Source organism: Muntiacus reevesi, chromosome 4 (assembly GCF_963930625.1).
Source record: "Muntiacus reevesi chromosome 4, mMunRee1.1, whole genome shotgun sequence".
Lineage (NCBI taxonomy): Eukaryota > Metazoa > Chordata > Mammalia > Artiodactyla > Cervidae > Muntiacus > Muntiacus reevesi.
In genome coordinates, this window is record NC_089252.1 from 19,662,170 (window position 1) to 19,684,008 (window position 21,839).

The window sequence follows — 21,839 nt, forward strand, 5'->3', positions numbered from 1 at the left end:
TTTATTAGAGAAGCTTCCCAAAGTCCAAAAATGCTAAGTAGCGGCTTATGACAAAGGGCTTAAACAAAATCCTCATGTTTCCTTTCTCAGTGTACATTAACACTAGTTGATAACATAAATAGAATCCAAATTGCTTTGAATCGAATCATGAAGATTTTTCTTGCTTCCAGGACCAAACCTGCGTCTCCTGCACTGCAGGTGATTCCTTACCGCTGAGCCACCGGGGAAGCCTGGTGGTGGCACAATTAGTGTTAATTCCATCAAAGGTCTGCAGAAAACATCAGACAACTAAGGAAACATCTTACTAAACAATTCTCCTTTAGGTGTTTCTGAATCAGTTTCATCTACTAGATGCCATAGTCTTGTTGCATGCCCAGCAACCAAGGAGCAACTGTCTCCAGACCTTCTAGGCTGGCCCGCCGCTTAGAGGTGCACATATCCAACACTTTCACCCAACACGTCCTCAGAACCAAAATGACAGCCATTAAGTTTCAGTGAGCTTTCATCATCTCCCAGTCAACCCTGACAAGTTTCAGGATTTGTTCAAGTCTAGGGCTCTCTTGTTTTTTCAGAATAGCTGTTCTTTAGCTAAGCTGGATTCAGCTATCATCAGCAGAGCTTTGTCTCACAACCTACTCAGCGACAAGGCAGGGCTGACTCTTTCTTCTAAATTGGTTAGGACACACTGCTGGCATGTGTGGGACTCCAAGGGTTGCTACGATGAAAGTGCACAAAGACCTTCCCATACACAGTGAATCCAGTACAAGTTCCCACCAACAGAATCAGTGCTAACCATTCTAGGAAGCCATTTGGTCTCAAAATAGGGGTATCCATTGATCAAATAAGTCTACTTTTGGGGACATTAACATAACCTTACTTACGGTGATTTATATACTAAAAGCATTACACAGGAAGATTCTCACTGGTGCCTCATTGAGATCATGGCAAAAAACTGGAAACTACCCAACTAGGTAACAGTGTGAGGATAAGAAAGTATGATGTAACATTCACTGATGGAATGTTATCCAACCATTAAAAATGACTGCCAATTTATAAGTGAAAACATGGCAAATGTTCATAGTGTGTTTATGTATATACATGCACACATACCGCATGCAACATCAGTTTATAATATTATACAGTAAGTTTGATTACAATTGTAAAAAAAAATCCTCAAAGGTAAAAAATAATGTGTAGAAGAAAGCATAAAATAAAGATTACCTATTTCAAAAAGTGGAGTACAGAAGTAAAATTTCAAATTTCCTTAATGAATTACTACATTATAATAGAACCTAAAATACTCCTATTACCCCCAATCTATCCTGTGTTGCCAAGTCTGCTGTGTCTGCTGTGTTGGCTTCTTGTTTGTCTTTTCGCTATCATGTGTCAGCTTGTGCTCAGTACCAGGCACCCCAGCAGGCAGATGGGGACTCACAAAGCTACCCCGCCAGCCTCCCCCGTTAACACACCATCTTCATGGCACTTGGTTTCTGGGCATTCATCTTCTCATCTCTTAAAAGTCCCAACACATTGCCTGTCCAGCAGGCTAACTGCTTCTTCTCTAAGTGAGTGTTGGCTTGATTTTTCAAGTGGTGGTGGTGGCTTAGTGGCTAAATTGTGTGACTCTTGTGACTCCACGGACTGTAGCCTGCCAGGCTCCTCTGTCCATGGGATTTATTAGGCACGAATACTGGAGTGAGTTGCCATTTCCTTCTCAAGGGTATCTTCCTGACCCAGGGATTGTACCCATGCCTCCTGTATCTCCTGCGTTGGCAGGTAAATTCTTTACCATTGAGTCCCAGGGAAGCCCATTATGTCAATTACACCTCAATAAAAAAATTAAAATAAAAGAGGGTCCCTCTTTTATTCACAGGCCACAGAGAAGAGAGAAAAGCAAAGAATAAGATGATACGAAAGAAAGGAAACAGCAGAGAAGGGAGAAAAAGCCCAGCAGGAAAGAGGAGAGAAGCAGCAGGCAGTGGGCCCTGCTCAGGAGGGAAGGAAGCTGCCCAAGACCCCAGGATCCTCCAGGAGACAGGCCCCATGCTCTGGCTTCAGCCCTGTCATCACCCAGCTGTCTGGACACTGAGCTTGTTATTCTACACAAGCATCTAAAACCATCCCCCTTCCAGACCAAAAGTGGGCATCCCGAAGAACGTTTTAACGGTGTTACTTTACTAAAATTATGTCTCAAAAACATTATGGAAATAAAACAAGCATAGAGTCATTTCCCCTTCTTTGGTTTCTCTCATTGTTGAACAATTAATTAGACTACCTCGTGGTCTGTCCAATTCTGCGTCTCAATTTCAGCTAAACTAACTGAATTCACTGCACAGAGTTTTTTGTTTTTGTTTTTAAAAAATTCTTTTTAATGACTAACTGCTTGGTTTCTATTATAGCCCATTCAACTGCAGTCCACTACTGAGCAGTCAAATCTGTACCCATATTGACCTGGGACAACCACAGTGAGTGAACATCAGAAAATTAATGGGTACAAACAATATTTATACAGTATTCAAATTCCTGTCAAATAATTTAAAAATTATAAACTCTCCCCAGTTAAATCCAAGCTGATCCTCATTCACAAGCATGCGTGTGTGCTCAGTTGTGTCTGCCTCTGCAACCCCATGAACTGTAGCCGGCCTGGCTCCTCTGTCCATGGGATTCTTCAGGCAAGAACACTGGAGTGGATTGCCTTGCCCTCCTCCAGGGGATCTTCCTGACCCAGGAATCGAATCCACATCTCCTGCGTCTCCTGCATTGGCACACAGATTCTCTACCACTGAGCCACCTGGGAAGCCTCACAAGCATGAGACTGCTTTTCTCAATTTATGTGTATATCTGTTTTGGCCAGTTCCATGTTTCTATTGCTCTCATTCCCCCAGGACCATGAGTGGTACTGAAGCCTGGGGCCACGTGGGAGGGACCTAGGCCCAGGAAAGCCCCGTCAGGGCCTGTGAGCCCATCACCATCCTGGGCTAACACTATCCTGCTGGGGAAGATGAGGTTTGCCAGAATATCTTTCTTCCAGTCAAATGTATGGCTCATCACTTGTACACAGATACTATTATCAAGGGACATAAGAGCTAAGCTAGATGCATTTCATGAAAGTTGTGTGAAAGGTCACAGTAACTCAGAATTTTAGACCTAAAAGAGACTGGTAGAGAACTTGTTGTTTGGAGGTGTTCAAACAGGAGGTTACATACTCCCGACAATATACAAAGCTATTCTGGCTGAGTAAGCCATCTCCACTTACCAAACCACTCTGTGCCTCCATTTCCTCACTGAATATACACAGGCCATCAGTTAATACTGATTTTTATCACTGATCTTGGACAATTTGATTGTTTAAAATATTCAAACTCTCTGCTCCCCATTCTCTGCTCCACAGAGAGGTCCTGATCCAGGCATCAGTGAAGAGCAGGCACACAGGTAAGCTGGCAAACACCTGAAAATTGCCTGAGCATTTTTGATTTGCACACCCCCTTCCCTCAGCCTCATCTCCCATTGACATAGGAATCACTGAAGCATCCAAATGTAAACAATGCAATTATATTAGCCAAGACATGGAAACAACCTATATGTTCATTAACATATGAATGGATAAAGAAGATGTAAGTTAGATATATATCAATATATACAATGGAATATCAGTCATAAAAGAGAACAAAATAATACTATCTACAGCAACATAGATGGACCTAGAGATTATCATACTAAGTGAAGTGAGTCAGAAAAACAAATACCGTATCACTTAATAATACATAGGGAATCTAAAATATGATACAAATCAACATATCTATGAAGCAAAAACAGACTCACAGATATAGAGAACAGACTTGCAGTTTCCCAGGGAGGGGGAGGAGAGGGCTAGATTGAGAGTCTGGGATTAGCAGAGGCAAGCTATTATATACGGGATGGATAAACAAGTGCTACACTATAGCACAGGGAACTATATTCAACATTCTGTGACAAAAAATAGTGAAAAAGAATATGAAAAAAAATATGTATAACTGAGTCACTTTGCTGTACTGAAGAAATTAACACACTGTAAGTCAACTGGACTTCAATCAAAATTTTAAAACATAATTAAATTAATGCCCAAGAAGTGATTCAAAACTGTACTGTTTGCCATCTCACAGGAGGTTATGAGCAGTGTCTGAAAGAAAATCATATACATTAGAATAAAAACTGGAAGCTACGAAAAAGAGAAAGGAGATAAAGAAAAGACACCCACCTATTAGAAGAGAAAGACCGGAAGTTGTAAGGCTCGGAGGCAGAATACGTGCTCAGATGGAGAGAATCAGAGGAACTGTGAAAGGAAGGAAAACTCACTCAAAAGGCTGCCTGGAAAGTTGGCGAAGCCCCTTGCTGCATTCTGCAGATCAAGAGAGATGGGCTTGGGGGGGTGGGGGGCGTGCTTTAGATTCTGACATCATGCTTATGTTTATAAACCTTACCTTCATAAATCCATTTTTAGTAATGGCATTAGAACCCAAGGGCTCCTCAATTGGCACAGACAGGATTTTCTTCTGTGTGTGCTAAGTCGCTCAGTCTTGTCCCACTCTTTGCGACCCTATGGACTCTAGCCCACCAGGCTCCTCTGTCCCTGGGATTTCCCAGGCAAGAATACTGGAGTGGGTTGCCATGCCCTCTGCCAGGGGATCTTCCTCACCCAGGGATGGAAGCGGAGTCTCTTACATCTCCTGCATTGGCAGGTGGGTTCTTTACCACTAGCGCCCCCCTGGGAAGACCATAGTTTGCCTGCATGCTGTAATTAGTGAGTGGTCAGGGACTTTACACAACTGCTGCCCCCTGCTCTGACCCGAATTCACACAAACACAGTGCAAGACAAGCAGAAGGATGCGGTTAACACGCCCGGGTCACCTTCCCCGGGGTCAGCCTCACACAGGCCACCGCAGGGGCCAGATCTACCTGCTTTCCTGGTGGGACTCGGCTTCCTTCTCCTTGGTGGACAAGGGCGAATCCTCAAAGTCATAGGAGAAGAGGTGGAAGGGGCTGTGGGGCACGTAGGGCAGCTTCTCTCTGCTGGGTGACGCCTTCGGGGGAGCGGGTGCAGTGGAGGGGGGCCGAGCGGCCGGGGTGGGGCTGGGGGGCGGCCGCAGCGCGGGCCCCGAGGACCCTCTGTCCGAGGGGGTCCCCATCGCAGCGCTGGCCGGCAGCGGCTTCCCCGGCGAGGCAGCGGCAAGGGCTGCATCCTTTCCGGTGGCGACCTGCTCCGAGGCAGGTTGGGCCTCGCTGCTGCAGCAGCCAGGAGGAGAGCAGGAGGAGAGGAGGAGAAAGGGGAGGAAGAGAGATTGGGGAGAGAGGGAGCCAAGGTTAGGAAAGGGGAAAAGGATGTGTAAAAACTCATTATCGTCGGGGCTGCCGGCTTCAGAATCCGGCGGTGTTTCTTGACCTGTGGCATAGAAGCCGGAAGCCCCACTTTGCCCAACAATCCTGACGCCCTGGGCTGGCCAGTCTGGGAGGTCAGACCAACCTGGCCTCCGGGCAAACAGGGGCCTTTGTGAAAGGATCTCATGGGGCCTCAAAGGCTCTTCTGCACCTCCCCTCCTCACCCACCAAGGGTCTCCCTGCAAGTTGTGTTGGCACCAGAATTTCCATAATTTGAACTTCATTTCTTTGTCTTGCTCAACAGGGGATCTGCCCTCCTCCTAAAAAGCCCAGACATGAGGACGCAGTATACCGCAAGCTCCAAATTTAGGAGTTAGGGCTTGTGGATCCTTTCCTGAGAGCAAGTGTGGAGGAGGAGAAACGATGCCAGCAGGACATGCAAAGAACTGGAAATGAGGGGCTGGCAGAGTGAAGACACATTTTGCTTGGTTCACGGGCACATTTCCCCGGGGCCTCCTCTACCACTAAACCCTAGACATCTAGACCCCTGCAGGCAGGCCTGACTCTGCTACGGAGAGAAGTCCGTGGAGAGAGAAGTCATGGAGACTCCCACCTTCAGGACTGGATTGAAAACACTTCGATATCTTGATGCCCACCTCTGTCACTGGAGTCCTGTGCTGTCCTTAGTCACTCAGTTGTTTCCGACTTTTTGCGACCCCATGGACCTTAGCCCACCAGGCTCCCCTGTCCAGGCGGATTCTCCAGGCAAGAATACCAGAGTGGGTTGCCATGCCCTCCTCCAGGGGATCTTCCCAACCCAGGGATCGAACCCAGGTCTCCCCCATTACAGGTGGATTCTTTACCCTCTGAGCCACCAGTGAAGCCCACTGGAGAATCTACCTTAAATTCTGCAGTTTTCAAAACCACAGTCCCTTTCCCAGAGAATTTGACTCCTGGCCATGCCCATTTGGAAATGGAACATGAGCTATGTTTTTTTTTCTTTCCTACCTCAAATTCGGAGCTCCATCTGTGTATAAGAGCAGGGATATACTGGATCCCCTGGCTCAGAGGGAGAATGGGATGAGACCACACTGCGGTGCTCAGGGCAGGCCTGGCACAGGGGGTACATACGATGGTACACACACATGGCGGGTACGCATGGCAAGCATCCAAGGAAACAGCCAGCAGGACGAGGAAGCAGTGGACGACTCCAGCCCACAGAAGGAAGCAGAACCTTTCCCACCACTTTGAAGTCTAGTAGCTTGACATCAGGGAGCAAGTAACATCACATCCATGTTAATGAACACCCTGGCTGAGATCAAACCCTGGGGTTTCATGTGCACACCCTCTGCTTCCTAAAACAGAAAAGTCTAATCTGTACAATCTCTGATGAAGATGCCCTACAGCACCAGTCGTGGGTAGGATAAACCAGATGGGGTAGGATAAACCGCCGTCCATCTGCGTCAACAATCATCCCGCGTAAAGGCAGCAATGGTAGTAAGGACGCCTTTAGAGGCTGCTCTTTCCAGCCAGATTCTTCCATCTGGTCTGGGGGTGCTACTGAACTGTTTCAGTCCCTGAGGGTGAAGGGCTTGTATGGGTGGAGGTCACACCATGTACACTTAAGCACGTGGGGAGCCACACGGGTGTATTTACTGAGGGTACACATAACTTTCTGTGGCTCATTCTCAGCCTAAGGTGGGACTGTCATTTGAACCTCCTTCTTTCCCAGAGCATCCCTAACTAAAGTCACTACCCCCGAGCCTGGCACTCAGCACAGACCAGGGAGGGGGTGCCCTGGTTAATGCCCACCTTTCTCCCCCTCACTCCTGAATGTGCACCTCACTCTCTGTGGACACCTAGCGGTCATTCCTTTTCCATCTCTACATCCTGCTGGCTTCTTCCTGGACATTTCCCAAGTGGGGAAGCAGTTCAGAGAGGAGTCCATGGCCCCAGAGAGCCATGGACATTCCAGCGCATCCAATGGGCCTGAGAACTTTTATGTGCGTTGGTGACCTGGAGAAGGGGGTCACGGCAGCAAAGAATCCCATTAACTTTGAAATTGGTAAAAGAAAGATTTTACCCTTCTGACTTTGCTTATTTGTGGAAAAACTAACAGCAAAAATATCAAAGTGCAGTGTAATCAATCAAGTGAAGGAACTGATTATAGAATTATTTTTGGATATCAGAAAATGAAATTACCTATGATCGAGTTTTATGTTTCATAGAGACCTCATTTGGGGGGAAATACCCACCAAATTCACAAGTATCTGCAAGGTGCCTTTCTGTTAACATCATTTGAAGACAGAAAGGATGCACCTTCAAGAGGTGAGTAGAGGACAGAAAACTCCCCCAAAGGGCTGCATAGCTCTGAGAGTCATTCCGGGCATGAAAATAAATGCTGGGATTTTTTTTTTTTTTCTGCGCTGTATGGGGGTGAAAAGTGGTCCTGTCCATTTGGATACAAATCAAAGTGCATTATTACCATAGCAGTCATCCACATATTTTAGATAACATTATACTGGTAAAATTAGCAAGAAGAAGGGGACACATGGAATTATTCTTCCTACAGGGCAGAAAGGGTTAAAATTTTCTGAGCGTCTCATTAGTTATTGCCAATGTGACTGAGCCCAAGCACTCAGGGAGGGCACAGTGGGGAGGAGAGCAGCTGGGTGTGTCTTCCATAAAGCGTGGTGAGGGAGGCAGTGTTTGAGTAAAAATGCAGTCCTCTAGGGAAAACATGCTCAGTTATATTTCTAGGAAGCTAGTCACTCTGGGGCTCTGTGTGCAGGGAACCAGTGAGGGAGGGAGCCAGTGAGGAAGGGAGGAGGCTACTGAAGAATGCTGCAAACTCTCCACCAGGAAGGAGCCTCCAGGCTTTCAGTGGGAGCCGGGGAGGGTCCAGCCCTCGGTACCTGTCCTTGCCCTGACAGGGGGCATCGTCCTCTCTCTCTTCCTCTGAATTGGGCTCCGTGATTGGCTGCTCCTCCTCCTCCTCCTCCTCCTCAACCCTGAGACAAGGCCAGGAAAAGAGAAATGCACACAGAGACAAGATGGAAAAGCGAGATAAGCATTACAGACAAACAGGAAGATGAAGCCAAAAACAACAAACCTCCAGCTGGCTGAAATGAAAAGAGCACACTTAATCTGTTAGGAGAAGAGGAGACAGTCCTGAGATGGAGAAATTTAAGTGTGGGTCGGAGATGCAATCACCTGGCCCAAGACAAATTTCTGTGTTGAGTTGGCTGGATGAGACTGCGCTGCATACGCCCATCCGGCTCCCCCCATCCCCCCACCACATGGACTCAGAGCCACTTCTGGCCTTGGGCAGGCCTCCCAGGAGGTTCTCCTCCTGCACACAGAAGGTGCAGTGGCTGTGCTCTGGGCCGCCCTGAGCCAGCAGGGAGCAGTCCTCACGTCTCCACTGCGCTCCGTCCAGCACCAACCTCCAGGCGGGCAGGTGGTTTCTGCATGTTACTCCTTCATTCTCAGTCAATGTGTCTGGGGGTGGGGGCCTGATTCCCCCCCCATTTCAAGGGTTAACACATGGCCTGGGTGGATTCCATCCAGGCCACCCCTGAGATTTCTCCTGGTGCCTTCAGGGACAAGAAGGTACAAGGACACCCTAAGTTGAGTGGAGGAGGGCTGTCTGTCGCTGATGATGGTCCAAGAGCAGCAGAGTTGGAAAGAGAGAGATGGGAAGGGGGATGGGGAGAGAGAGAAGAAAGCAGTCCCCATGACAGTTTTAATACTTGGATCTAAAATACTTCTGAAGCTTCACTAACAGAAGACAATAATTTCTCATTTGCACTTAAGATAGTTTAACTTGAGTTTTGTTCCTGCAGCTACACAAAGACAGACTTTGATAACTGATTGATTTCCCAACACCCTAAGGGCTTCTTAATCCCTTGCCAAAGGAACTGAAATGACTGGACTCCAATGACCTCCATCTTTGTTCCCTTCAGCCCCCACGTGTTGGACCTCACTATTACACTGAACTAGCCCACTTCGGAAAACCTACATGCAAACTTCCACACCTGCACCCCCTCTCCCCAACCACAAGCCCCTCTCCTCTAAATCTCTCATTTCTCTCCTCCCACCATAACTCTTCTGCAACCTCAGTATCCGCCTCTATTTCCTAGAGGAAGATTGTCCTCCCCCAGTTCCTTCTTGCCCTCAGTCCTCATGAACTGACCATTCTCACTGCACCCATCATTTTGCCAAGATCTTTAACTCTTTTGCCCCACTTGTCTTTTAGTCAAGGTTTTTACTTTTTACGGAAATATAGAATATACACAGATAAGCACACGAATCACTGAGGTTTCACAAAATAGACGCATCCATGTAATCAGCATTCCTTCAATGCTCCTGTTTAATTGCTCCCCTCCTCTACCTCAAATAGCACAGGTCAACCTTGCCTGATTTTCTTCTCCATCTAAGGAATTATACTGTATCCAGATTCTTTTGTTCAATATTACACTCGTGAGAATCACCTATATGGCTACATGTACTTGAAGATCATTCTTTCTCGTGGCTGTATACCATTCTCTCACATGAATACACTATAATTTAGTCATCTGTTCTACTGTTGATGCTAACCAGGTACTTTTCAATTTGGGGTTATTTTGCATAGGGCTGTCATGGATACTGTAGTAGATTTTTTTTAGTGCTTTTGGTCATAAGATACGCTTAAGTACAACTTTATTAGAAACTGTCAAACAATTTTTTAAATAAATGAAAAAATTTACATTGCTATAAATAGTCTATGAGCATTCTGGTTGTCCCCACATCCTTGCCAAGATTTGATATTTTTGCCTATTTCATTTTGCCATCTAATCTGAGGGTAAGGTATCACTGTAGCTTTAGTTCACTTTCCCTGATGACCAATGCAGTTGGGCACATTATTATACTTTTAGTGCCTATTTAGATACACTTTTTTTGAAGCATCTAAGTACTCTGCCTTAAAAACCTGTAGGTTGTCCTTGCATTCACTTTATGGTATCTTTTAATAAATGTAAGTTCTTAATCTTAACAGGACCCCATTTATCATTTTTTCCTTTGAACAGTTCCGTTCAGAGTGACTGTGTTCAGAGTGACTGAATGGAACTGTTTTCAGTCACAAAGTTCGTGTCCGACTCTTTGCGACCCAACGGACTGCAGCATGCAAGGCTTCCCTATCCCTCACCAACTCCTGGAACTTGCTCAAACTCATGTCCATCGAGTTGGTGATGCCATCCAACCATCTCATCCCTGTCATCCCCTTCTCCTCCCACCTTTAATCTTTTCCAGCATCAGGGTCTTTTCCAGTGAATCAGTTCTTCACATCAGGTGGCCAAAATATTGGAGTTTCAGCTTCAGCATCAGTCCTTCCAGTGAATAGTCAGGAATGATTTCCTTTAGGATGGACTGGTTTGATCTCCTTGCAGTCCAATGGACTCTCAAGAGTCTTCTCCAACACCACAGTTCAAAAGCATCGATTCTTTGGTGCTCAGCTTTCTTTATAATCCAACTCTCACATCCATACATGACTGGAAAAACCATAGCTTTGACTAGATGGACCTTTGTTTGCAAAGTAATGTCTCTGCTTTTTAATATGCTGTCTAGGTTGGTCATAGCTTTTCTTCCAAGGAGTAAGCATCTTTTAATTTCATGGCTGCAGTCACCATCTGATCCAAAATCACCATCTGATTTTGGAGCCTGAGAAAATAAGGTCTGTCACTGATTTCATTGTTTCCCCATCTATTTGCCATGAAGTGATGGGACCAGATGGCATGATCTCGGTTTTCTGAATGTTGAGCTCTAAGTCAACTTTTTCACTCTCCTCTTTCACTTTCATCAAGAGGTTCTTCAGTTCCTCTTCATTTTCTGCCATAAGGGTGCTGTCATCTGCACATCTGAGGTTATTGATATTTCTCCCGGCAATCTTGATTCCAGCTTGTGCTTCATCCAGTCCAGCATTTTGCATGATGTACTCAGGATATAAGTTAAATAAACAGGCTGACAATATACAGTCTTGACGTACTCCTTTGCCAATTTGGAATCAGTTTGTTGTTCCATGTCTGGTTCTAACTATTGCTTCTTGACCTGCATACAAATTTCTCAGGAGGCAATAAGGTGGTCTGGTATTCCCATCTCTTGAAGAATTTTTCACAATTTTTTGTGATCTACACTAACCTTTGATGGTTAGTGTTTTTTGGTCCTGTTCTAAAATTATTTTTGCTTACAACAAAGTCTTAAAGGTAGTCTCTTCTTTGTCTCTCTTAAAGCTTTATTATATGACCTTTCATATATATATTTGGTGTTTATCCATAATTTATTTTGCACATCATATGAGATAGGATTCAGATACTTTTTTTTCCACATAGATATACAATTGGCCCAGAACCATTTAGTAAAAAGGCCATATTTTCTTCAAGTTAGTATCATCTTTATCATCAATCAGGTATGTATCTGTGGGTTTCTGGACTTTTTCTCACCATTAATCAATTTTTCTACCTTTGAGAGAATCTTTGAACACTATCTGAACTACAACAGTTTTATGATAGATCTTGACACTCAACATGTAAGTCCTTGGCCCTTGATACTTTCATAAAACTTTTGACTCAGCTTGTCACTTTCCACAAAAATCTTGATGGACTACTAATTAGGAGTGTATTGAATATACACATAAATTTGGAGAAGAACTGACAATTTTACATATTGAGTCTTCCAATCCATGATTATGATATATCCTTTATTTACATCAAACTTTATTCCAATATCCTTTGATTTCTTTTAAAGCTTGAAATTTTCAGTACAGGTATTATATATTTTCTTTTAAATTTATTTCTAAATATAAAATTTAATTCTACTGTTGTTGTTGTTCAATTGCTAAGTTGTGTCTGACTTTTTGCAACCCCGTGGACTGCAGCCTGCTCTTCTGTCCATGGGATTCTCCAGGTAAGAATACTAGAGTGAGGCACCATTTTCTCCTCCAGGGCATCTCCCTGACCCAGGGATTGTACCCACCTCTCCTGCACTGGCAGGTGGGTTCTTTACCACTAGCGCCACCTGGGATGCCCAGAAAGATAGTTATATCCAATTCTTAAGCTTTTCTTTTTTTTTTTTTTTTTTTTTTTTTTGCCTTATTACACTGGGGGCTAGGAACTGCAATATTACATTGAAATGATGATACTAAGCATCCTATCATTGTCGCAAATATCAGGAGGAAATATGAGCTTTGTCATGTATTTTTTGTAAGCATTCTTTATCAGATCAAAGAATTTCCCTTGTTTACTAAGAATTTTTGCCATATATGAGTGCTGAAGTCTATCAAATGCTTTCTTTCCATTCACCAAGATAATCATATGATTTTCCCCTTTTTCTCTGTAAATGCAATGAATTACACTGCTTTTTAAAATGTGAAACCAACCTTGCATACCAGGAATAAATCCCACTTTTTTAAATATAAACATCTTGGTTCTATTTGTTAATTTTTTATTAAGAATTTTTTAACTGAAGTATCATTGATTACAAAACTATTAAGAATTTTTTACACATATCTTCTGGGAATAGGTTGATCAATAATTCCTCTTTCTTAAAATGTGCTGATCAGGTTATGCAAGTCTCATAAAGAGGTAGGGCAAAGAGGGTGACAGCAGTTAAAGAAAAAGAGATGGATCCAAAAAAGCTTAAAACAGACATGGCTGAACTTAGTGACTGATTACATGTGGCAGGAAAGGAAGAGAGAAGATTCAATTCAATCCTATGGTTATATGTCTCCTACCTGGATTGAGGGGTGTCTCTGTCAGAAACGAGGTCAGTGAGACAGTGAAGACAGGACTTCTCCTGTAACGCCACAAGTCCCAAGTGAGCACACCTCATCTGTCCTTCTGAGTCTGGTACAGCTCACCTCACAAACCACAGTCCTTCTCTGCTCTAACAGCCGCCAAGTTAAAACCTGTACCCTCAACCTTCAGCCAGAGGCCACCTTCCCTCAGCTAGATGAGGAATTTGCAAATGTTATTACTTCTGGCCTGCCCAGAACCCATGAATCTCTACCCTGCCAACCAACAGGCCTCTCCTCTTAAACACAAAACATGGAGCACCGCCCTTCAAAATAACTTGATTTCATTTGCTCCCCCAGGTGCTGCAGTCATTTATAAGCAAAGCCTTCTGCAGCTGGAGAGGTTCAGAGCCAAGCTGCCTAGGTTGTATTATACACCAGCTCCATAACTTACCAGTTTGTGACCTTGGACCACACCGTTCTCATCCCAATTTAGGATATCAATGGTACCTGCCTTCTAGAAGGACTGGGTTAACATGTAAGGCATTTTGAAAAGGAGTGGTATATAGTGAACTAATCAATTTGCCTTAGCTACTAGCTCTGTCATCATCATCACTGACTTTGAGGCCTTCTTAGGAAATCTCTACCATCCCCCACTAATGGATACTCAGAACTCGACTTGATTCACTAAGGAAGAGGTCACAGTACTCTGCAAAGCATTCCCAACCAGTGGCGGATAGCAAACCTTCCCTTTTATAATTTCCACCTGTGCAAACCATGTATTTTTAATCCTTCTCTCTTGCATGTAGCTGTCCTAAAGATGTATTGTGTTGTTCAGTCACTTAGTCATGTCCAATTCTGCGGCCCCATGGACTGCAACATGCCAGGCTTCCCTGTCCTTCACCACCTCCTGGAGCTTGCTTAAACTCATGTCCATTGAGTCAGTGATGCCATCCAACCATCTCATCCTCTGTTGTCCCCTTCTCCTCCTGTCTTCAGTCTTTCCCAGCATCAGGGTCTTTTGCAATGAGTCAGCTTTTTGCATCAGGTGGTCAAAATACTGGAGCTTCAGCTTCAGCAGCAGTCCTTCCAGTGAATATTCAGGGTTGATTTCCTTTAGGATTGACTGGCTTGATCTCCTTGACAGCAATTCTGAGCTACATCCCAACCTGTTTCCTCTTTGGGCTCAACATCTTCTGATCCTGCAATAAATCTCCCAGTGACTTATACATATTATAGCTTTACTATCATGAGTGGCAGAGCAGGACCAAGGACAGGCAGCAGAATGACTCATTCAGGAAACCTACTTCCAAGAAGTCCCCTGGTCAAAGTGCTGGCTGTGCCCAACAACTCAAACCCATGGAGAAGGAAATACCCTCTTGAAGGGCATCAGATTTTCTATGCTTGATTTTATTTAGTTTCATCCTAGTGGAATTAGTCAAACAGAATGATGTTTTATGCAGATAATACTTAAGACTGAAGAAACAGATCAGACAATTTTGCTTTTATTTGAATTTCCTCTTAAAATATAATCTAATTTTGTTTATATTGTACTAAGGCATTCTGGGTCTTCGGCCTCTGGCTTTCAAATACCTCTAGGGGTATTTTGCTTGTTTGCAATTGATGAGGAGTTGCTCGAGGGCACAAGCTTGTTCTGCATGCATCAGATGGTTTCCTCTTTACCACGCACAGTCCCAGACTGGAGTCTACCCTCTTCACATGAGAAAAGCAACCGGCCCACAGACTGACCAATTCTGCAGGGCAGAGTTTCCCTCAAAGCCAAAGCAACTTCCCCAGACTGGGGTCTCAGCCTGCTGTCACGTTCCTCAGACTTCAAAAAACAAACAGAAAGGAAAATGCATATTGCAGAGATGTTTCAAAAATACAACACATTTAAAACAGCATTAAAGTATATTCTAAGACCAAAGCAATCAGGAAGTGGAAGAGCTAAAGCAACACATTCAGAGCAGGCGATCCACCCCAGTATTCATGCCGGGAGAATTTCATGGGCAGAGGAGCCGGGCAGGCTACAGTCCAGAGGATCGAGAGAGTTGGACACGACTGAGCGACTAACACACAATTCATATCAAGAATATGAAAAAATAGTTTTTAAAAAACAATAAAAATACAACTGTAAAAGTGAGCAAAACACATGATCATGGCCAATAAATTTGTATGAAGTGATATCTGAAACCCAGAGTTTAATATAAATCAATCAGAACTACAATGAGATAACATTTTTTATCTGCTTGGCAAAAAGAAGAAGTGTGAAGATAATACCCAGCACTGAAGAGCATACAGATCACCTGGCTCTCACACACTGTCAATAAGAGTGTGTGCTGGTGTAATCACTCTGGCAAAGTAACTGGCACTATCGTGTCAAGGTCGACAATTCATATCATAAGTGTGATTCGCATCACCTAGAAGCAGACTGCTATAGCCTAGGGCAGTGCTTTGGAACCAGGTAATTCTGTCCTCCAAGGGACATGTTTTGATGTTGGGAGACATTTAGGCTTAGATGCTGCATCCTACAAGGCACGAGGCAGCCCTACATAGCAAAGACATATTCGGTTCAAAATGTTAACAGTACCAAAACTGAGAAACCCTGGGGAAGCCAAAGAATGTGCAGACTATGTGAGTCTGAGAATATTCTCAGCACTATTGTTTGTAACTGACAAAAACGTAAACAACACAAAGGCTCCCCAGTGGGAAAAACAGTAAAGATATTTTGGCATGTTACAAGCAGAGGAAACGGAAGACTTCTGCATCACGTGACAATATGGATGAACACTGAAAGCATAATGTGGACTGAAGAAAACAACTGCAAGGAGACGCTACAATATGATAACACTTTTTATAAAGTTCAAAAAGGCAAAATTATACAACATACTATTGTTTTATATATAATATATATATGCATAACTGATAATAGTAAAAACAACAATAAACCCACAAGATAATGCTAAGCAATATTTAAGAGTGCTGGTTACCCAGGTCCAGAGATTTGAAAGTTGGAAGTTCATAGTAAGTAAAGGGTAATGCCCTGGGTTTTTAGCTGGACTGTAGTCTCATGGATATTCTTTATATTAATAAGTAAATCTTACATAAAATAAACTAGGAGAGGGCCACACATGGACCAATGATGCCAGTGTACCATGATTAATTCAACTCTGAACAATTAGAATTTTTTAAACAGATTTTTTAGAGCTGTTTGATTTTCATAGCAAAATTGGGCAGAAGGTACAGAGATTTCCCATGATAAGTAACAATACAAACATTTTTTAAAAGTAAAGAAGTGTAACTACGGGGCAAGAGTTCTCTTTCCACTTACCCAACAATTATTTATTGAGCATTTACTATGTGCAAGATGCTGGGGTATAGTGGTTAATAGAGGTTCTCACCCTTAAAGTTTACACGTCTGTGGGGGAGAAAGACATCAACTGCACCAGGAAGTATTCAAATGAGAAAAACTTCTGCAGTGCTGTTGGCCAAGTAGGAAATCACCAGAAGACAAGATGGGACTTTGCACATGAACCTCTCCTGCTCCAACGTGTATACACTAACCTGAGTGTAAAGTCCAACTTGCCCAGCAAATATTCCCATCATCTCATCAACTTCATCTCCCACTCTCCTTTCATCAACTTCCTCACCCTAGTTTTAATCAGTCTATTGAGCTATCCACCCAACTCCATGGGCATTTCAGCTGGGGGTCCTTGAAGGAGCCCTTCTCACTGCCTGGAGTTACTCCTCTTCTGTTTCTCTAGCGGACCCGGGCCACAAGGACAGCCAGTCTGACTACTCACTGCCTGCTGGAGATCTTTGGCCCTGCAAACCTCACATGTTGCTCAGCATGGAGACACTTGCTCTGGATGGTCAACAGACAGAGTGGCAAGAACTGGGAGATGACTTGGAGATCTCCGCCTGTTGCAGATAAGAAAGTCGAGGTCCAGAGAGGGCAAGATCACACAACCTGCCAGGGGGAACTGTTGATGCCATGAACTCAAAGTAGAATCCAAATGGGTTTCATGGCTCCTGCATCACTGCATGTTTCCACCTAAGCCTTGGACAGGGCTTCTTGGTCCTCCTTGCACAGGGCTCAGACATGACCACCTACAACACAGCCACCAGAGAAAGGGACCGGAGACCTGCCCAATGCCCCCGTCACCCTGGAACTGCCTGGTTGCCTTGAGGGGGGGAAAAAAAAAAAAAAATCAGTGTCTTGACACAGGTGTGATCATTTGTGGCAACTCGTTAGAAAGCTCTGTATTAAGGTTTAGATAAGATGCAGGCATTTTAAATGCCCCATTTAGTTCTACAAAATGTATATGACATATTAATTAGATGAAAAAGTATTTCATGGAAATAGTGTGTTACTGTGAATGTGATTATTGCCACTAATTTGTAAAATTAACAATGATTAAAATGGTAAATTTCATGTTTTATATATATATATAACCACAATAAAAAATTAAACTTTACATTTTAAAAACAAACAGAAAAAGAAATAGCATGTTAAATTTATGTCAGACAAAGTGCCCCCTTGGGCTCCATCTGCATCCCTCAGCAAACACTTCAACGGGAGTTTGAACTTAGCCTCCCAATGACTCACACTTTCTGTTGACTTCAAGGCTGTTTCTAGGCTCCCAAGCCCCCAAGAAGAGATTTAAAATTTTCCAATTAGTGATCTTAATCAGTTAAGACATATCTCCAACCAACTGGAGCAGTGATTTCATTCAAAAACAGAGGTTTGTTATCCACCAAAAAAGAAGACACTTCCCTCAAAAGATTTTTTGCCAGCCAAGAGAATGAAAAAGCATCTAAGCTCTGCTGTTGCTCTGATGTTTCCATAGTGAGAACCCAAAGTTAGATAGGAAAATATTTATTGTCTCTGTAACACTCAGAGTTTAGAAAGAGCATTAAACACAGGCCATGGATACTGAATATACCTAGTAACTGGCCAACCAACCAGAACCTTAATGCATAAGCCATTATTTTGCTATTTTGCTTTAGAATAAAATACTAATGGATCCAGCACATTATTTTTGCTGAAAACATGGAGAAGTTGAATATAATAGAATTCCAGTCTGCACAGCATAAATATCATGAGAAAAAACACAATTAATAGCCTAGTTGCAGGCTTATTCAGGAGTAGAACGAATCAATCCAGTGAAAACTACAGACTGTGGGGTGCTTCACTACTTTCTTTTGTGGGTGCTTTGATTTTATGCTTTAGAAAAAACTTTATTCCAAGCCAGAGATACCATCTAATTGCCTTAAATGTCTCTTGGAGGCCTGAGAGAGCAGAACAGAAACTAAGATGAAGGTAGACTGGAATTCTCTGTGACCTTTTAGAAACAGCAAGGATGCCAAGCACAGGCTTGGCAGAGTGCTTCAGAGTTTCAGAGTGATCGTTTCTTTAAGGCTGGAAATAAATGCCTCTTCCCTTTAAGGACTGGAAGAAGCACGAATCTTTCCTTCTTTCAGATTCTTTTCATGCATTCAGGTGTAAAGGTGTCTACCAGCTCTGACCCTTTGCCCATGACACTGAGACTCCATTCCACCATTAGGAGAATCAGTGATGCCCTGACATAGACCAACCTGGACCACAACGATGGCCCTTGTTCATTCTCATCAGGCTCAGAAAGCTCAACATTAATGGCCTTAGAAATCAGTGTTTTCTCAACATGAATATGATGTTCCTGTGACCACTGTCAGCTCACTGAGCACATGTGTGAGATAAAAATAACATTAGGCCAGGTCTCCCTTTCTTTGGATATCTCCTTATCAGTTTCCAGAGTTCATTCCCAAGGAGTTCCTTGCAAAATGCTTCCCTAGCATCATCTCTGCCCACGCTACACTCCTTTTTTTTTTTTTTTTTTTTTGGCATGCCAGATCTGCCCTCCTCAGCCTACATTTTCATGATTTTATATTTCCCTGCTCATTCAAAAGACTTACTACCAGGCTCCCTCCATAGACTCCTGTCAGAGATACGCTCATTCCTCCTTCAACAACAGGATTTAATCAGCTCAGCTTAGTAATCATTAGAAAGCCCCTGATCCATATCCAAAGGGATCCTGGAATTGTCCGGGATTTAAAGAGAGATGCTTGCTCTACAGAAGGCACTCCTCCCCCCACTCCCATACCTGTGTGAACGGCCAATAGAATCAACTCTACCAGAAAGGGCTGTGAACAGTCAGGACATGGATGGGAATGTGTATACTATAGGAAATGGGGCGTTTGCACGGGTCAAGAGCAAGCCAGCTTGACGCCAAAAGAAGAAAATTCTCAAAGCAAGCCAAAGACTTAACTAGAAACAAGAATCTTTCCTTTTCTTTGAGATGTGTTCACTGCCCCCATAGCAAAGGGCTTGGCTGCAACATCACACCAAATAAGGCTACTCTGGCTTGAGAAGCATTCTGATTTGAAGATGACCAAGGTCAAGGTTCATTGACTCGGGAAGAACGTCACCTTCATGGAAGTTTCAGACTTCCATGAAATGACAACTCTACACTTTATCCTTTCACTTCTCTACTCATATGGTTTGCTTTCCCTAGGTTACGGGGAGTTGGGGGGGCGGTCAAAGCCCAGGCTTCAACCCTCACCTAGATGTATGTGAGTTTCAGTTCATGCCTATCCAACTGCCTACAGGAAGTTCTACTTGTGACCCAGACGCCTCAAACTGAAAATGCCCACAGCTTACTCGGTGGTCTGACAGCCATCCCATGACCCTGAGTTACTGCTTGTCTGGGGATCACCCCCGAACCCTTTCTTCTTTCCCACCATACCATCCACTCACCTTCCTACAAGTGATATCCATCCTATACCTCATCACCTTCTGCTACTTCCCCTTCTTCCTGTCGGGTCCCTCCATCTCTCCAGGGTGAAGCCCAGGCCCCCCGAGTTCCCTGTTTGCTGTCTGCTCTCCTCTCATGCAGTCTCTGGGCTGTTCCCAGAGGGGTCTGGCTGAAACACTACCTCGCTCTCACTTCTTCACTTAAAACTCATCAGTAGTTCTGTTCATTTTTACGGTTTTGCTGTTGTCTTCAGAATCTAGAAATCTAGAATCTAGAAAATCTAGAAATCAGAATCTAAAATAATCCCCAAATTTAATGCAGCAAAGTTCAAACCTCCAAAGAAATATGTAATCTGGTCACAGTGAACCTTCTGAGAAACCAGAAGTGCTGTCAGAGAAATCAGAAGGAAGCTTTGCAAAGTAACCACTCCCTCATACCTTTTGCTTCTGTCCTTTCTTGGTGGAGGTTCTCTCAGTTCCAAGTTCATGCCCCTTTGCCTCTCACCCACCCTCCCACCCAAGCCACGTTCCCTCCTTTGTTGAACACCCTTTGAACACCCTTTGCCGTTCAATACTCAAGAGACCACAAAGGGCTTCCTGGAGATTAAATGGTAAATTGGAATCACTGGCTGTATTTTAATCACACCTACCTTCAGAGGTCACATCCCTTGCTGGTGAATCACATTAGCAAATCATTATCATCAGATAAACCTACCCAAGTAGCTACTTGCTGCTCATGGTACCAGTGGTTGCTAAGCTAGTTGTGAAATCCTCTAGCATGTTCAAGCCAGTTCACAGAATCTTCTCGTCCATTCCTATCCATACTTATTTAACAATTACCTTCTTTAATAGAACAATATCCGGGAAAGCTCCAGGGCACATAGTGACTGGAATAACACTGGGCTAATCACACATTTGCACTGCCTCTCTTGACTCACCTGCCATTCTATTAAGGAGGCATCATCACCTTGAGTGTACAGTGGGGGAGACTGAGGCCAAGCCTGAGGAGGAAATGAGGACTGTAGCTGAGAAGGTCATGTCTGTGCCCTCAATAACCTCAGTGGCTGCTCCTATACTGCACTTGGCCAAACGCTCCCCAGGAACCAGGACTGAGGTCATCCGAGCCATAAGTTTTGTAGGTTAACACCAATTATGCAACGCCTACTGTAACAGAGAACAAACCCGACTGCGTATAGAATCTAGTCCTTTAGCTCTAACCTTTGGGCTCAGTTGCCTGTGCCTAACTATGCAGGCTCCATGCCTTTTGTAAAAGAATGCTGTCTATCTCCTGAAACATACAGGGTAGTCCATTCACAAAGCTTTGCCTCCCAGGCTTGGGAGGTTATACCTTAAAGGTACAACAAATTTTCGTTCACACAGACATAAAACGTTGCAGAAGAGAGAATAACATTTGCCTTGTTGGAGGTTTCCAGCAACATCATGACCAGACCTAAGTGGACAGCAATTGTAAGAACAAAGGATTACCACATCCCCTCCACCTGGGCAGCACCAAGAAGTCAGCAACAACCAGTCACACCCTCTCCCCTTTTAGTATAAAAGCAGCCTGAATTCTAACTCCGGTAAGAAGGCTCTTTGAGACACCAGTCCACCAGCTTCTCTGTCTGCTGGCCTTCCCAATGAGTCACCATTCCTTACCCCAATACCCTGTCTCTCAATTTATTGGGCTATTGTGGCAAGCTTGGACTCTGTAACACTACTGGTTATGTAATAGGTTTTCCTGCTTCCGATTGATTGTTCATTGCCAACTACTTCCAAGAAAGACAGGACTATTGCTGCTGCAGATCCTGCAGCTAACAAGGGAGTGGAATCTATAAGCCTTGGCAGTGAAGCTCTGTGTACAAGGCATGAGACCTACTGGAGATTGCAGCATTGCCTTGGAACTCGGCATCCAAATATGCCTCCTCC

General features: G+C 43.9%; 1 protein-coding gene across 3 annotated transcripts in view; it reads right to left on the reverse strand.

Annotated features, from left to right (window-relative positions):
- The window catches only part of FHOD3 (formin homology 2 domain containing 3), a 511,278-nt gene that overhangs the window by 133,516 nt on the left and 355,923 nt on the right, over positions 1-21,839 (reverse strand). Inside the window, exons 11-13 of one of the 3 annotated variants that reach the window (XM_065932345.1) lie at positions 8,271-8,366; positions 4,936-5,262; positions 4,238-4,312 (exon numbers count right to left, since the gene is read on the reverse strand). The exons of the other annotated variants lie outside the window; for them this stretch is intronic. Of the exons in view, the coding sequence (XP_065788417.1) occupies positions 4,238-4,312; positions 4,936-5,262; positions 8,271-8,366 (498 nt within the window). The remainder of the gene's footprint in view (positions 1-4,237; positions 4,313-4,935; positions 5,263-8,270; positions 8,367-21,839) is intronic. 3 annotated transcript variants of the gene reach the window in all.